General features: G+C 25.2%; 1 protein-coding gene across 1 annotated transcript; it reads left to right on the plus strand.

Moving 5' to 3' along the window:
• Positions 1-1,373: 1,373 nt before the first annotated feature.
• Positions 1,374-11,587, plus strand: LOC145842033 (endothelial differentiation-related factor 1-like). The gene is made up of 5 exons (XM_082949384.1): positions 1,374-1,463; positions 5,314-5,421; positions 8,609-8,668; positions 8,978-9,118; positions 11,324-11,587. The coding sequence occupies exons 1-5, from the start codon at positions 1,410-1,412 to the stop codon at positions 11,411-11,413; spliced, it is 453 nt and encodes a 150-aa protein (XP_082805510.1). The 5' UTR covers positions 1,374-1,409; the 3' UTR covers positions 11,414-11,587.
• Positions 11,588-18,838: the final 7,251 nt, after the last annotated feature.

Below are 18,838 nucleotides of genomic sequence, written 5' to 3' on the forward strand. Positions count from 1 at the left end.
ACTAATTTTTTGATTAAGTATAGAAACTGAATTTACTAAATCTCATTCTAGATCCAAAAAAAATTTTTCCTGATAATTATATTTATATTTAAAACTTTCCTGAGTTTCCCTGATATTTTCTTTAATTTAAAAATTCCCTCAGTTTTCTTGAGTGTGTGGCAACCCTAGTTTGTCTTTTTGCTTGTTTTCAAGTTTTTTTTTCTAAAAATTTGAGATATAAATCAACTGAAGACCATCTTGTTTAAACTTTGATTTGTATATATTTTTTACTCATATTATGTATCATATTATCATTTTATATCATATCATCTCATATAATATATTTTATATCTAAATTATATTTCATTGTACTAAATAAACAAAAATTGTGAACTTCAATGTTTTATATGGTTTGAGTAAAAAATTACAGGTTTTTTTAGGTTTTTTTGGCTGATATTTTTATTCACAATTTAAATTTCTAGGTTTTCTGGTAAAAATACCAACTTCTTTTTTAAAGTTAGATAAAAGTCCAATTTTTATTCATTTCACATTTTAAGTTGTTTCACAATTTAGCTTGCTTTAGATGTCATTAGTGCAATTCTAAAACATTGCTATTTCATGCTCAGTGAGCCATAAAAAACAGGTGCATAATTGCTGAAATAGTACATGTGTTTGGCAAGACACCCTGATTGTTCTGTTATTTGCTTTTTTTCACAATTAATTCAAAAAAATTTCATCTACTCTATTTTTTTGTCATACATGCTGACTTTTTTGTCTCAAAGAGTTGCAGACCAATTAGTTTTATTTTACTAAAATGGCATTCACATGTTTTAATAAGTAATTGAAACTTGATTAATTAATATGTCAAACAATAAGATGATAGGTTTTGTAAGTAAATAACTCACATAATGCATTTAAACCAGTATTTCCCAAACTTATTTTAGCCTCTTATGTATAAATTTAGTAAACGAGTTCATTTTTTTTGCAAGTTCATTACCCTTTGACTTTTTTAACTTCTTACCAATCATTTCCTCCTGACATCCAAAATCACCGTAAAAGATTTAGGAAACATAAATTTATATTTATTTACTTGATACATAAAAATTTATAACAATAGTTCACATTAAATATAAACTAAAGTTAATAAGTTTGTTACAAACCTGTTGTTTTTAAAGTGTTTAAAAAATAATAAAATATGTATTAATTTAGTGTATTTCCTAAATGCGTTCAAGTCACATAAATGTTTTATGGTTATATTTTCATTGTTAATACTTAGACTAGTAGTTCCTAAATATTGTTTTTTAGTTTCCCAAAAATTACTTTTGACGCAGATTGAAAACTGTTAAATAACATTTTTATAAATAATGTGTTGTTTTAGAACAAATACTTCTTACAGTTACCAGTTGTTTTAGTTAAAAAAGTACAGAAAAATGCAGTCTAACACTGATTGGGATTCGGTCACTTACTTGAGAAAGACAAACAAGGTAAATGGAATTTATATACTTGTTTCTATAAATGAACATAAGTTTAAATGCTTAAATATTTTTTAATTAACTTTAAAAATGGTTCTTGAAAAATTAAGTTGCTTAATAAAACTGCTTAAGTTAGTTAATGAACCTTAAATGATTACAACTTTTCAGTGAACACACAAAATTGCATATGTATTTTTTGTATAATTTATTTTTGCATCAAATTTGACCTGATATATTACTAAAAAAATTTAGAATATTTTTATTTTAATAGAAAAGAATAACCACTAATAAATTTTGTTGAAAAAACTCAATTTAAACAAATAAGTTAAATACTGATATTGCTTCCCTTTTTTATAAACCGAACTATTATACTGATTTTCTATATTTTTGTATACTGTAGAAATAAAGTATTGAATTTGTTGTTGATTTACTTCAACAGTCAATACTAAACATATGATTAATATTTATTATCATTTAAAGATTTTTTTTTGATGAAAATGTGAAGTTAATGTTATATATTAAACAAATTAATACCCAAATAATATGTTTTTTTTTTGTATTTATATCCATTAACTTAAAAAATTCTTATGTATCATAAATTATATTGTTTTAAACTTGAAAACCAAAAAAACGCATAAAACAGTTATTTGTACTGTTAATTACAAGTTGGTATTACAATAAATTAAAATTGAAAATTTTGAAAACATATCAACCAATGTACAAGATTGCCAATTGCAAAAATAAATTTAACAATTTGAGCAAAAAAAAACTGGAAAAACCTAGAATTTCGAACAATTTTAACATTTTAAGTATAAAAATTTTGATTTCTCCTGATTTTGATGAAAAAATATACCATATAGATTGAAAAAAAAATTGCCATCATCAATATTTTTTTTTTTAACACTTTTGAAGTAGCATTACAGAATCTTTTCAATGATTTTATACAATTTGATACAGTTTTTTACCTTAAAATTAAGGGCATAGATTAAGAACCTTGATATCTACAAGTTGATCTTATTTTAAAGAGCTTTATCTAAGCTATCAGACATTTTTAACCGCTTGAAAAATTCAAAGTATTTTTTGAGATATGAGAGATTAAAGTTGGTGACCTCAATAGGTTCCTAATGGAAGGCGCAAACCAAAAACGCGAAAAAAGACCATTTCTCTAAAAATCTATCTCTTCCTTCTTTTTTAAGCAATCTTCTTCACAAAAAGTGTTTTATTGAAATTTAAAAAGATTAAATGCAGGAACTTTTTTAATTTTGAAAAATAAAGTTTTGATAAAAAAAACCACCTGTTTTTTTTTGTTTTTTCTCATCTAAAATTTATATTTTTTAAATTCCAACATTCAAAGTCTTATAAACTATAAGAGGAAGGTTTTCTGAAAGTTTGAGGTCTCTAGCTCTAAAAATGAAGGAGAAGATAGATATTTAGTGTATTTTTAAATTTCCAAGAAAAATGACCCTAAAAAATTTACGGTCCATACGTTTGTATCTGAAACTTATTATAAAAATTACAATATATTAAAAGTTAAATAGTATTTTTCTTTTCTATAAAAACTGGCTTGTAGTTTGTACTTTATGCTTTCATATAAGATCCAATGTTATTTTTAGTAAAAAAAAATGTTGAACCTCCCTCTCCCCTATGCCCTTAAGTTTAAAATAAAATAGACCTTAGAAAATTACTTAAACCTGAAAGAAATTTTGAAAACCTGGAGAAAATTTGCCAAAAGTCAGTGGTAACACTGAACATACAAGTCAGGTTAAAATGTAATTAGATGCATTAAACAATTAATAGTTGATCTATGTGAAAGTGTACTTAAATATTGTTATTAAAATTTCAATAATATTTGCTGGATTTTGAAAAGGTGTTTTAAACAAAAAAGACTAATAATAATTTTACAACTTAATAATTTAAATGAATCAACTTTAGGAGTCAGCAATATAATTTTTACTATCACTATTATCCCATCCTTACCCTCAGTCTTTTTTTTTTTGTTTTTTTTTTTTATTGATAAATTATCTTATGTACATTTTTTTTTTCTATCACCGTTACCCCTAACCCTTGATTGGTAACTTTTTTTATTTTTAATATTGCTATTACTGTTACCCCTAACTTTTTCATTAATAAATCTTTTTATTTATTTTTTACTCTCATCCAAAAATGACCTTTTTTGCAAAAGTGACCCTTTGTGCAGAAGTGTCTTTGTGCAAAAATATCCCTTCATGTAAAATAGTCTTTGTGTATATTTGACTCGTTCCCTGATTTAAATACTTTCGAAAAAAATATAAATTCTAGTAAAAACAATAAACTTACTAAATTAAGTAAAGTTGTTAGCACATTTGAACAAAAATAAATTTGGAAATACAATTTAAAGTTTAGTAATTAAAATTGCAAAACAGTCCACCAATTCTATAATGATAATAATAGAAATCAAACAAAAAAGGAAAAAAAAATTACCGATCAAGGGTTAGGGGTAATAGTGACAGAACACTAATTGTATTGCGTAAAAATATACAAGTCTAAGAAAATTTATTAATAAAATAACAATTATAGACTGAGGGTAAGAGTTGGGGGTAATAGTGATAATAAAAAGTTTAGTTATTACTATTAATTCTTATTGATTAAAAGTGTCTTTGTGCAAAAATGTCCCTTTGTGCATATTAGACACCTACCCTATAAATCAATATAGTTATAAAGTACAACTGTTAACAAATATCCTTATCTAAAAAAATCTTTTAATCATAAGTTTTTTTATTTTCCAACTTAATTGTTAATAACATTAAAGTTCTTTATTAGCAAACACTGTATTTAAGCAAATTAAAGTTATGAAAAACCTTAACATAAAACCAAACAAGTTTATAAGCAGATAATCATGCCAATAAGCTACTTAACTTAGTTAAAAGACCCATAACAATCCATGAATTTTTCATTAACTAACCATCTTTGTTTTTATATAATGTAGACTTTCACTTTTTTTTAATTTGAGCTTATTTAAAATTTACAATTTCTGCATCAAAATGTTTTTAATCTTAATTTTCCAAGTTTATTTCGCTCAACACTATTGAATTAAACATATTAGCAAGCATACAGTATTTTATTGTTGAAACAAAATTACTATTGGTAATTTCAATGTAGTTTTTTATTTGGAGGTGTATTTATTTTAGGGTTGCCACTTTAGCTAGAATACTGGAAAACCTGGAATTTGACAATCTAGGCAAAAAATAACTGGAAAAACCTGGAATTTAAGAAATTTTGAAAAAACTTGGAATTTTGATCAAACAACCTGGAAAAACCTGGAATTTTTAAAAACTTTAAAATCTTCAGTAGTAAAGTTTTGGTTTGACTTAAAATATTTTTCATATAGATAAAAAATTTAATTTATTACCAAAATTTTTTTTATTAAAAAACACATTTTAAGTAGCTTCGCAGTATCTTTTCAATCTTTTTATACTATTTAGTTTCTTACCTTAAATTTAACTTAAAACTGAAAATATACCCAAAAATGTGTACTTTTAAAAACCTGGAAGAAATTTGAAAAACCTGGAAAAAATTTTGAAAAAACGAGTTGCAACTCTGTTATTTAATAAATTGTTAGATTAATGTTTTTAGTTAAATAATTAATTAAACTTAATATTTTTTCTTAAATTTGTTGTTGTATATGTTTTACTTGAGTAATTTTACAGTATAATAGTTTTTGATTAAAAATGTTACTATTAAAGGATACATTTTACAAATTCTGCATTGAAATCTGACCATCAAGAACCACTTTGTAACATTAGTTTTATCAAACAAACAACTGTAGTTGTTTAACATGGTTTATTATACTATTTGTTTTAATTGTTTAAATTATCAATTAAAGGGCGCGGGAGCAGCCAAATCGAAGCAAGCGGTGAACTCAGCAATGAGAAGGGGAGGTGCCAACGTTGAAACCAGGCAGAAGCAAGCAGCAGGGACCAATAAAAAACAGGTATTTGATTATATATATGTATAATTTATTAATATCTATTTGCCAATGTTGAAATCAAGCAAAAAAATGCGGCAGAGGCCAATAAAAAACAGGTTTAAATATATGTTTACTACCTTTGCAGTATCTAGATAGTTCTGTTGAAATGGAAAGATTTTATTTAAAATAAAATTTAAAAAAAAAACTTTTTTGTCTAATTTTTTTAAATTTTGTTCTGACAGAATTTTCTAAATATTTCAAGGAACACTTCCTAAAAGTTTGAAGTAGTTATCTCAAAAAAACGTAGGAGAAGCTAGATTTTCAGTGATTTCTAGTCATTTGCTGTTTTAGTTTGCCCCTTCCATAAGAAACCTATTGTAGTCTCCGACTAAGACCAATAAGACTAAATTGTGAAAAAGGTGATTTAATCTCCTATGCCATTTAACTTGTATTATATATTCTGTTTTACTATGCAATCCAATGTTGAAACCAGACAGGAACTATTTGCAGAGACCAATAAAAAAAAATTGAAATAATAAGCTGGTACCGAGGTATCATTAGGGTTCAGAGAAATTTAAACTTACTCAGATTTTATTTAATTGTACATTTAAACATGGGATTATGTTAAAGCCGCAGAAAAAAAACTTAAATTGAGAAACTACTTAATTTTTAATTAATTTTCAGTGTTTGAATAATACAAATAATTAAAAGTGTATTGAAATACATGTAATATAATGTGGGGGAACCCTGAAATGTAAACATGTTCGTACTAAAACAGTCAAAGTTTGATTTATTTTTATGTCTGTTAAACGCTGTGAACAAAACATGTTTAATTATTACAAGTATACATTATGTGTACATTAAATTAAAGTTGTATTTATACTTCTTTTTGTTTAGTCAATTTGAAACAAATTTCGTAGTCTTTTTACAAAAACTGAAGGTGTGTTACAATACTACAAAAAAATATTTTTTTATATATATTAAATATATATACCTGAGATTAGCTGGTTTGCTGTATATAAATTTAAATTAATTTATTTACTGTCTGTGTATGCATCTATATCAGGGATCAGCCGACTTAAAAGTCAAACTTTTATTTCAGTTAATTGAATTTTACTCTGTTCAGGGTTGCCACTTTACCTGAAATCGTGGAAAAACCTGGAATTTGACAATTTAGGCAAAAATAACCTGGAATTTAAGAAATTTTGAAAAAAAAAACATTGAAAACCCTGGAATTTTGAACAAAAAACCTGGAATTTTTAAGAATATTAATATTTTTAGTAGTAAAATTTCAATTTGACTCAAAAAATTTATCATATAGATAAAAAAAATTTGTCATTGCCAAAAATTTTTTTATTAAAAAATACGTTTTCAGTAGCTTTACAGTACCTTTTCAATCTTTTTATACTATTTAACACAGTTTCTTACCTTAAATTTAACTTTAAACTAAAAATAGATCCAAAAATGTGTGCTGTTAAAAACCTGGAAAAAATTTGAAAAACCTGGAAAAATTTTTGAAAAAACGAGTGGCAGCCCTGTCTATTAAAAAAAAATATTTAAGTTGAATGGTGTTAACTTTCAAAAATGTTTGGTTAAACAAGCTGAAGTATCATGTAACATGTTATTCTAAACCTTTTTTTACGTAACACTATCTAAAACTTAAAGTTTAATGCTGTTGTAACAATTTTAGTTGTATTTTTTTTACTAATGCTTGTAAGTTCATTCATAATTTAGAACTTGCAGTTCACTGTGAAAATAACTATTCATATTTACCTTAAATTCTTTTGTTTTTTTTCTTACTAACACTGGTACTAAAATCAATTTTTGGTTATATTTAATCATGCTGCATAAATGTTTTTGTTTTTAAATAATCAATTTTCAAAGTTTCTTGAACATTTGTAAATTTAGAAAACGGTTGAATTTTAAAACAACAAATTTGAGCTGTTTATAAATTTATCAAATTCTTAGCTAAATTGTTTTTATTTTAACAGAAAAAAATCTTTTAGTTATACTTAGTATTACTAAAATTTATAAACATCTTCCCTGTTACAATTATGTGAAAAAAAATTTAAGGCAATTTTATTTTTCAATTTTTGACTGCAACATTAATCAGCTTAGCTTGTTGTACACAAAAAAATGTCCAATGTCTTTAATAAAAGCAACTGTTGTGCTCATTTTGATATTTAGTGTGTTTTATATATATTGAATAAATAATTTAGTCTGTATAGTTAACTTCTAGCTAAATTGGTAAGCACAAAAATTTAAGGTTTAAACTTTCAAAAAAAAAATTGTATGCAATGGAAAGTTGTATATTAAAATTAATTAAATAAAAGTTCCTATATAATTTACTAGGCACATGTGTTTTTAAAAACCATTGCGTTTAAAATAACAACAACATTTGTTTTAGTTGGCTAAGTGGGTGATTATGAGTAATGTTATTTTATTATATAAGCATAAATTAAAGTTTTTTATATACATTCTTTATTATTGTTAAAACAGTTTAAAACTTTTTATTGAAAACAGACAAATATAAAAGTAAGTTTTTTAAAAATAAATTTAATTATTTTAAAATTTAGTAAGCTTTATTTTCTAGTTACATTTATAGATAGTAACATACATAGTTGAGTTTTTTGTAATAGCATAACTTGATTAAATTGTTTTAGTTAATTAGACTTCACTTAGTAATACTGTCGTGTAAAAGAAAAAAACTAATGTTAGTCTGCTAATAGATAACTTAAATACATTACATGGATTTCTTTGATTTCTAAGTTTTAAGAAATCACATTAAAAATCAATTTTTAAGTTAAACAACCAACTAAACGATGAAATTAAAATTCAAGAAATTCTATGCAGATTAAAGCTCGTGTTTTTTTTATATAAACTATAATTTTTATAAATTTACAAAGTTCTATTTGTTTACCATTTAAATAATCATATTTTAGTTTCTTATGAATTAATTGAGTTTGTATTTAAAATAAACTTTTTAAAGAATATAGGCTGCCGGCAGTAAATTTATTTCAAAAGCTGTCAGCACCTTCAAAAAAAAAACTACAACTTCCAGGTAACTCAAAGAAAAACCATTGAAATTATTAATTTAAATTGACAAACACCTTATAGTAAAAAATTATTAAACTGTAAACTAATGATAAAAAGCAATACTTTTAACCTGAATAAAGATGAATATGAAAAATAATGAAAATAATTTTTTCAGGCAACCAGCAAGAACACTCTGAAGTTGGATTTAGAAACTGAAGAGTTATCCCACAACAAAGTTGGTTTAATTACATGTACATATATGTATATATATAATAACTACATAGTATTTTTTATAAATAATTACACTTCCCATTATAAAGTTGGTTGTAAAAACTTTTTCTTTTTAATACATATCCTTTTTTATTAAATATTGTTATTTTGATAACAATTGTTCTTCCACAAAAAAAATGGGTTGTTTAAACTTTTTCTTTTTAATACATATCATTTTTTATATTAAATATTATTATTTTGTTAACATTTATCATTCCATAACAAAGTAGAATTAGATTTTATTTATCAAATTTCAAACATATTTCACCGCTAGGTGTCAATGTCGGTGGGTCGCCTCATCCAGAAGGGGAGGCAGCAGAAGGGACTTACCCAGAAGGAGCTGGCGACCAAGATCAACGAGAAACCGCAGGTTGTCAACGAGTACGAAGCCTGCAAGGCCATCCCTAACAACCAGGTACGTTGCTATGGTGATATTTTGTAAGTAGTGAGTCATCCCTAACAACCAGGTACGTTGCTATGGTGATAGTTTGTAAGTAGTGGGTCATCCCTAACAACCAGGTACGTTGCTATGGTGATAGTTTGTAAGTAGTGGGTCATCCCTAACAACCAGGTATGTTGCTATGGTGATAGTTTGTAAGTAGTGGGTCATCCCTAACAACCAGGTATGATATTTTTCTCAAGTCCTGAGAAAGATCTAAGTAAATCCATTATGCTCTATAAAAATTCTTTGAATGTTTTGTGGTTTAGTTAAAGTTTACTCTCTCAATTTAATGTGTATAAGTTAAATGATTTTTAATAATTATCTACTGTTAATTTTGTTTTGTCTAATTTTTGAAAGAATTTTTGTAATAAATTAAAGCGTTTTTGAAAAATTTAGAGCTAATTATATGTGCATATACATTTAAATTTATCTATTAGCATAAATAGTTTTATTTTCAATTTTTTTATTCTGTATAAAATAATCTCTATGCTATACGTTACAGTTTTTTTTTTTTGCTTTTAAAAGAATATGTATATGTTGGATGAAATACCATAACTGCTCCCATACTTTTTTTTCGAATTTGAGTTTGTTTTTTTTGTGAAATTTTGAGACTAAAAATAATTTTTAGCATTTATCTGTTGTTTTTCTACTTTTATGATTAGTTTTTTTTTATAAAATGGTAGTTTAGTTATTTACAGACTCCAACAAAAATAGAGTCTTATATATTTTTATCTTGTATAACACCTGTTTACAAAACTAAAGAATTTAATGCAACCTCTCATTTTTTCATGTTTTAAATTACTATATTTATTTTAATGTCTAAAAAATTTATGCTTAGTTTGTTTATATAAAAATTAAATTTTTATACGTATGATGGTGTAAAACATTGTACTCTATAATTGTATACATGAATTTTTCTGAAGGAGCTTTTTAATTTATACAGGGTTGCCACTTTACCTGGAAAAACCTGAAATTTTGAACAAAAAACCTGGACTTTTTAACAATTTTAACAATTTCAGTAGTAAAATTTCAGTTTGATACAAAAAATTTATAATATTATTAAGAATTTTTTGTCATCATAAAAAAAAATTTTTATTAATAAACACATTTAAAGTAACTTTCAGTATCTTTTCAATGTTTTTATACTATTTAACACAGTTTCTTAAATAGAAATCAACTTAAAACTAAAAATAGACATAAAAATGTGTACTTTTAAAAACCTGGAAGAAATTTGGAAAACCTGAAAAAATTTTTGGAAAAAACGAGTGGTAACCCTGATTATAAAAAAGTGAGAACTTAATATAATCTGCCTATTTTTTTACAATAAGGTTTCAAAGTTCTAGAAAGTTTTTGATTTAAATAAGAAAAAGTATCCACTTTTTTATAATGCTTAAAGATGGCCATAGAATTTTTTTTTTAATTTGATGTTAAATATAAAACACGTTAAAAATATTTAAGTTTTTCTTACAAAAATACTTTTTTATGTATTTGTGAGGACTAATAAGTGCAGCAACCATTGTTATTTTCTTTTTATTATCATTAATATATATACTGGGTTGTAAAAAATCTAGAGTCTTGAAAAAACCTGAATTTTGAACAAAATCACTAAAAAACCTGGAATTTTAAACAATTTTTTCATATTAAGTAATAAAACTTCAGTTTGACATAAAAATATATCTTATAAAGAACAATTATTGTATTCGTTAAAAAAATTACTGAAAAATACATTTAAAGTAGGTTTGCAGTATGCATCTTTTAAATAATGTTATACTGTTAAACACAGTTTCTTGCCTTTAACAAAATATTATACTAAACCTAGACCTAAAAACTTGTAATTTTGGAAAACTGGGAAGAAATTTATCTAATATCTTTGGCAATCCTGTACACATGTCTAAAACAAATTTACTTAAAACATTATGTGAAATAAAACTGTCTAATATTAATATAATTTGTCATAACCAGGTTGAATTGCAAGTTAATTTGATTTTTTTTATCAAACAAAAGTTGAAGTAAAACATAGTTATACTTTTTTTAATACATAATAAATTTAAATATATCATACACATTTTTCTGTAATTAGTGAAAAAAAAACTATTTAGTTAATAGATTTAACATTTACGTTTATAAAAAAATCATAATAGATCAGTAAAGATTTAACTAATTTCATTGCACTTGCAGGTCATGGGCAAATTGGAGCGCGCATTGGGCATCAAATTGCGCGGGAAAGACATCGGAAAACCGCTGCCACAAAGGGCCCCCAAAAAGTAGAAACACGATTCAATCGCGACAAACCAGGGTGTAGTTTGAATGAATTTCTTCTTATTTAACAAGTATATATATATAATGAGTTCTATTTGAAGTTTAGTTAATTTTTCTGTTTCTTACGTTTTTCCAGTTCTTCCTTTTAGTTTGTTTTTTTGTGAAATGAAATTAAAAAGGAAACTAAAAGTTGTTTGTTTTATTTCGAAAAAAGACATGACTAGCTTAAGACTGTTTTTATAAAGTTAAATATTTATAAATTTCAAATTAAACCTATGTTTGATAAAACTTTTTAAATTATAAACGTTTATAGTGCTTAAATAATTTAAAAAAAAGTATCAATTATTGAACAATAACTAAATAAATAAACTGAACTCTATGGTTAACTCTAGTATGCGGCCCTGAGTCCATTTCAAAATGGATACACAGTGTAGCTGTAAATTTTCAGTTTGAATAGAGTTAGTTTAGGGTAAATAGGTAATGAACACCGGCTTCAAACAAACAACAAGACTCGGTTTTATGAAGTGAGGACTCGTAAATCCCCTATAAAAAAAAGGGATTCAGAGTTTATTTATATGGAAATGGTTCTAAGTTGCACGAGGGAACAAAGTTACACGAAGACGATTTTGCACGAGAGTAAAAAGTACAAAAAAGATAATTAAATAAATAAAAAAAGTTACTGACCGAGGGTTAGGGGTTATAGTGATAGTAAAAATAAATATTAAAAATTATAATAAAAATAAAATAGTTAAAAAAAAGCTATCGAGGGTAAGGGTTAGGGGTAAAAGTAAAAAACAATAATGAATTTAAAAAAATCAACTTACTGATTGAGGGTTAGGTTACAAACAAAAACAACTAAATTGAATAAAATTAACTTAACCTGTTAAAAGTATCTTTGTGCAGTGGTGCAATTTTGTACGCACTTGCAAATTTGACCGCTTCCCGGTTTATATATCCAGCCAATTAGATGTTAAAATTAAATATAGTTTCAATGAAACTAACTAACCATGCTTGTCATCGCTTTAACTGAAGCTTTTTAAAGAACCTTTTAGTGTCACTGCTTTAAATTTAGCTTGCTCCACAAATTGATACTGGCCCCATACTTGGGAAAGTTAGAAAGCTCAGTTTTGGCAAACCTTTTTAACTTTGTCTTTGATGATAACCTTTTGAATAAACCACAAAAGTGCTTTAAGTTGAGTAATCGTGCTTTTTTTACACCTAACCTTTGTTCCTCACACCCATATTTAGTAATTTGCCAGTCAGACCGAATATTTTGATCTTTTTAAATAATTGTTGCTCGTAAGACAGATAATGGTTTTTATCTTTAGTGTAAATTGCATTCTAATTTGCAAAATTTTTGTGATCTATTGTAACGTGTTTTTACTTTCGACTCTTTGTAGATTTCAAAGTATGTTTTATAGTTTAAGTGTATTTTAGAAAGATCGTTATGCATAAATATGCAATCAACTACTTGATGTGTACTAACAGTCTATTCTCTAAAGGGAGATTAAGTTATAAGAGCATGATTAAATTTAACTTATTTTCACTTTTTTTTTACTCTTTTAATGGGTTACATGCCAATTCTAATAACTAACTTTTTTCTATGTTCAAGGGTCACAACTTAAAAAGCAATATGCATTTAAAATAAAAATTCGTGTATAGGTCTAACTAATACCCACTAACACTTTTTGGTAATTAAAACAATATTTTAGAAATAACTACATTTTATAACTTAATTAAGCCATATATACAAAAATACTTTTATTTTAAGTTTTGTAGGTATTATTTAGGGGAACGAGTCTAATGTGCACGAAAACATTTTTGCACAAAGGGTCAAACATGCACGAAGCGACACTTTTACACGAAAGGCCATTATTGTACGAGAGAAGTAAAATAATTGTAAAAAAAAGAAAATGTATTTATTTGAAATAAAAATTAACAAAGTTACCGACCGAGGGTAAGGTTTAGGGGTAACAGTGATAGAAATTAGAAAAAATATACACTTAATTAAAGTTTTTGATCAAGAGAGAAAAATTATAAAAAACAAAAAAAGTTATCGACCCAGGGTTAGGGGTAATAGTAAACAAAAAACAAACTTAATAAAAAAGATTTAAAAAAATTTAACCTGTGCAAAAGTGTCTTTATACAAAAGATTCTTCGTGCATATTAAACTCTTACCCATTATTTCGACGCATGTTTTATTTTATTCAATTAAAATAGAAAAACCTTGAATTTTTAACAGCGTTTTAAGGTAAAGTTTCGATGCAAATATGTATTGGTATAAGGTAACAGTTGAATTTTCAGACCACATTTAAGAACGTAATAACAAAAACAAAATATTTTATTATTTTTTTTACTTTACAGTAGCTTCACATTTGAACGATGATCACAAGTAAATTAACTAATAAGTGACAATTAATATTTACTAACTTAGTAATTAGAAAATTAAGTATTTCTAAGTAGTATTGAAGATTGGTTAAGGTATTTAAGTTTAAATTAATTTAAAAGCTATTTTGGTAAAAAACCAACAACAAAATAAAGTACATAAAACTTAAATTGCGTTTGAAAACATAGTTATGATTATGAAGAATAGAGATTGACAATTAAGATTTCAGATATTGTTGTAGGTCTATAGTACATTTTAACCCAATTCTTAACCTGGGATAAATTTCCTTGTTTCAGAGTGTAAATTTTCTTTATTACAGCTCGTGTAGATTAATATTTATTATTTTTCATATTAAATTGTATAACATTTTTAAAGTTGAATTAAATCTTACGATTTTTCACATTTAATTACCTTAAAGTTAAGTCTTATTTGTCTTAACTAAAATAGGTTTCTCGATTTACTGAGATGTAAAGAGCTTATTATTAATGTTTTGTTAGGTCTTGGTTTAAATTCTTATTTGAGATAGTTTTATTTAAGACTATTCATTTAGATAAATTTATAGGTATACATGTATTTAAAAAGTTCTGAATTTAATTTTTTTTTTGACTTATTGCACTAGTTTAGTTCAATTTTTTTAGTTAGTACTAATTTTACCCAATTATACACTTAAAACCTTGAATTTTTAGAATATGCTACATTTTAGTATTGCTTATATTTTCTTGCATGAATAAGTTTTTAAATAACATTATAGATAAAAAACATTGTAACATGCAGTTTACTACTTGAAAAGTCGTAATTTTTTTGCTCCCAAAACCTGGTAATTCAAATATTTAATTTAAGCTTAAAGTTAAAAAAATTTAGTTTTTTTCCTCAATATTAAACACTGGTTTGTATATTGGGGATAATCGGTAACTACCTTCCAAAAAATGCGTAAATTTAGTAATAACCTTCCAAAAAGGGGTAAAAAATTAAAAACCGCTGCTCGAAGTAGAATTCATATTTTGCTTGTTTTATCTAGTTTTTGAAATGGAGAATCTCCTATCTTTTTTCTCCAATCAACGTTGTCATCTATAACTTAATTGATGAACCTGCTCAGTTTTGTACTTTGTTTTTTTTTTCTAAAAAACATAGCCGTAAGTTTTGTAAAATACTGCAAACTTGGAATATATTTAAAAATTATTATCTTCTTATTAATCTTATAAGCTTCTGACTTTATTATCCCATCTGTTGTCAAGTTTCAATCGCTTGTAAAACTAAATACTATTCTACTGTAGTTTTACTTTTATTAACTGTCCTAGACAAGACGTTAAAAGGTATCCAAGTGGTGTGCGATTTGATCCAAAAGGTTTTACGTGCACCAGGTCCTAGCGCCATATATTTAAGCGTCTTTTTTTCGTTCAATATAACTTTATATAACGGTTGTATTGTAGTTTTCAAGTTTAAACACCGAACTGGTTAGCTCAACATGATATTTAAAAAAAAAAGCAAACTGATGATTTTATTTACAAAACATAAACGAATTTTACAAACAGATTTTAACTTTAGTTTTAACTCTTTTAAATAATTTTTTTCTAAAATAAACTTTCAGTTTGTCTTATAAAATGATAATTTTTTTACTTGCTAACTTTAAAAGTTTTCAGTTAAATTATTAAATAAACTAGTTTTTAATTTGTTCAAGTTGATTAGAGATTTCGTTTGAACTTAATTATTTTTAGTGTTTTTAAAATTTTTGTTTCTAGATTTCTTGCTACCCTGTTTATAACAACTTTAAAGTTTTCAAAGAAGCTTTTGTAAATCCAAATATTCTTCAATACTTATGAGAACAAATTTGCTCTCTATTAACGTTTTCTAAACAATTACTATTTGACACAGAAGTTTTATAAACAAGGTTATGCAATAGAACGATAAAAAAGTGCTTAAACCTTTGGTCCAAGGACCCAGTGTACAAAAAACCTTTCGGTTATCGATTGTACACTACTTGGTTACAGACTAACATTATTTTCTAGGACTACTTATTTTTCGACAATCTTTTACTTTTTAAAGATATTTGTTAAGTAAATATAACTTTGCTAGAAATACTCAGTATTGTATTAAAAGGTTAAAATAAGCTACTACAAAAACATTAATGCAAAAAAGTTAATCAGTTAGCTTTTCTGCTGTTGCTGTTTATTTATGTGACCTATGAAAACAATATTAAAACAAAGTTCAAAACATTTATAAACGAGGTTCATATCTTGAAGGAAACTTTCATAAAGTTTTAAAAGACATACAATATTTTTTTTGACATAAATTAACTGTTTTATTATTTTTGCCTTGGTGTGCTATAACGGTGACAAGTCATATAGCATATTTGTAATAATTAAGTACTTAATAAAAGGCCGTTTCAAAAGTTCGTATTCTAAGTCGACTAAAACCTTTGTAAATAAAATAAAAACATTATTAAACATCAATTCCAAAACAGTTTTTAAAATACAATTGAAGGTTTTTTATTTTAATTTGCTTTTCAAAAACATTAAGAATTCAATGTTTTGAATATTTCTGAAACAGTTAGAAACATGTAAAATGTTATCAAGTTTAGTAAGGGTTTTATAACTTTATGTTCAAAAATCATTTGCCCTTAATTAAAAGCTTGAAGTAATTTTTGGTTGCTGAAAAATCCCAAGTCCTTGACAAGACATTAATCTGTGTCCGTGGTGTACGACTCGATAACCGAAAGGTTTTATTGTAAACCATGTCTTCGGACTGAACTTTTTGAGCACTTTTTTAAAGTTCAATAAACAACAACAATTAATTGTATAAATAAATTTATAAAGTTAATTATGTAAAAAACAAATTTATATTTTTTAGATTTTTCTAAAAGTTTTTCTCCTAATACGATTTTTAAGTTTACACCTCAACGTTATTTCAGTTCTAAGTTTTACCTAGAGAATAAAAACAATTTCCTAAAACACAAGTAAAAGGAGAATTTTTGAACTCAGTTTTTAAGTTAACAAAAGTCTCTTTAAAGTAAAAGTTTTTTTTATAGCTAAAAGTTAACCTTTAATCTCATATTTAAAAAATAGTTGTAAGTAATTTTTAAGTGTTCCACCGAAGGACTTTATTATACTAGGTGGATATTTAGGTTAGTTTTTATTTACAACTCAGATTAAAACTCTGTCTACTTTATGTTTAAAATTACACCATATTCTAATTTTTTATGCAGTTAAATTTTTCAAACTTGGTCGATCTGTTTTATTAAACAAGCACAAGGAAATTCAACTGTCATAAAATAACTACTTTGAATTGTTTTAGTTTCACAGTATTTTAAACTTATCCCTAATTATTAGATTAAACGCTCCGCAATGTACAAATACATTTTTATACAACTATTTTTTAAACCTCTACATTTGAAAAAAAAGAGTTGTATGAACAAATCAAATTATACAAGCTGTATGAGTTCTATTTGTCATTGATCAAAAATTCTATTTAAAGTTAACATAAAAGCTTTAGTTTATTTTGTCTAAAACAGTTTTTAACAGGTCGTGATGTTGATAACAACATATGTTAAAGGTAACAAATAAACATGTTTAGTTTTTTACTTTATCTTTGGAGATCGAGCCTTTTTTTTTTACTTTATAAGTTATTTTACTTTAACATTGGTAAATTTTTAATTGTTTCTAGCATATAACCTAAATATTAAACTTAGTAATTGGGCAATAATATGAACAACAAGTCTAACGTGGTATTAATTTGCATTTAAATTGAAGCTGTTTTAACTTCGATAACTTTACTAGAAATTGATTATCATGAGCTGCTTAATCATATGAAATATTATACTACAAAATATAGTTTATAAATTCAGTTTCAAAAAGTTTAGATTTGTAACTATTTATAAGCTTATTTACAAACAAAGCTATTTTTATTATGCTTTTTATAGAAAGTGTTTATCAACTCGTCATTATAAGTAAAAAAGTTTATTGACGCTTAAAACTAAAAACATATTCAAATGACCTGACTTACAGAAAGATCGTTCGATCATTGGAGATATTAAATATGGTTGTATTTGAACTTTTTTATTTATTTTAAATAAACATAAAAATTATTAAGTTCAACAATAGGAAATTCAATGTTTTGTTCCTTAATTTGTTTTTATCTTAAAGAACTATTTATTCATTGCCAAATTTTTTTTTAGTTGTGCAAAGTTTTATTCTAATACTTTTTTTTCTTGTTCTTCGAACATAAGGATGTTTAACAGGCTTCTTTTTTTGAAGACCTCAAAATAGTCAGAACTGCAATGAAAAAAAGTCTTTATTAAAAACAGAAAACTAGCTTCTGATTAAGAAAATTATAAAAATCATTCCGAATAAACAAATGAGCAGTTTTTGTCAACTATATGTTTTTATCGACAAAATTTGAAAAGTAGCTATTTTTACCTCTTTCAAAAAGAAAAGACAAAGTTTTATAGCATATGTAAACGAGTTAACATCAAGTTATACAAAACTTTAAAAGATAATAATCTAGCCTTAAGCTGTTATACAAGTGTAAGCGTTTAATAAAGTTCACTTATTGTTTCTTTATAGTTTACAAACTAAGCTGTTAACAGCAATAAAAAGCAAGCTGTTTGCTTACAAAAATAAACATTGTACAACTCAGACCTGTGCCCCATATAAATATACAATTAGTTAAATCTTATTAAGAATTATAAAAATGTAGTTTAATTTAACGCTGGTTGCAATCTAAATGGCCGTAAAAAGTCTTACTACTTAAAAAGTAGGAATTTAAAAATTTAAAATTGCTAAAGTACGTGGTTCTAAAACTACTTTTTGTACGAACATGTTGTAAAAGTTTTTACAACTAAACTATTTTCAGTCTTAAGTTTCACCAAACAACTGATTTTTTTCGTTAAGGTAAAACGTGTGCAAAAGAGTAAAAAATTAAACTTGGTTATTAACTGGCTAATTTTTACTTCCCCTTATTTGGGTTGTACAGTGATACTTTTGAAGTAGTAATAAAATGTGTTAATGACAATGAAAAGTTGCAATACTTTTACTACTCAAGTTTTTTTTTCA

The sequence above is a fragment of the Thalia democratica genome, chromosome 8 (genome assembly GCF_965202585.1).
Source record: "Thalia democratica chromosome 8, ktThaDemo2.hap1.1, whole genome shotgun sequence".
NCBI classification, from domain to species: Eukaryota; Metazoa; Chordata; class Thaliacea; order Salpida; family Salpidae; genus Thalia; species Thalia democratica.

Coding starts and splice junctions, on each gene's coding strand:
- LOC145842033 (XM_082949384.1), top strand. CDS start 1,410: ATGCAGTCTAACACTGATTGGGATTCGGTCACTTACTTGAGAAAGACA. Junction 1,464..5,313: donor ACTTGAGAAAGACAAACAAG/GTAAATGGAATT, acceptor TATCAATTAAAG/GGCGCGGGAGCAGCCAAATC. Junction 9,119..11,323: donor AGGCCATCCCTAACAACCAG/GTACGTTGCTAT, acceptor TTGCACTTGCAG/GTCATGGGCAAATTGGAGCG.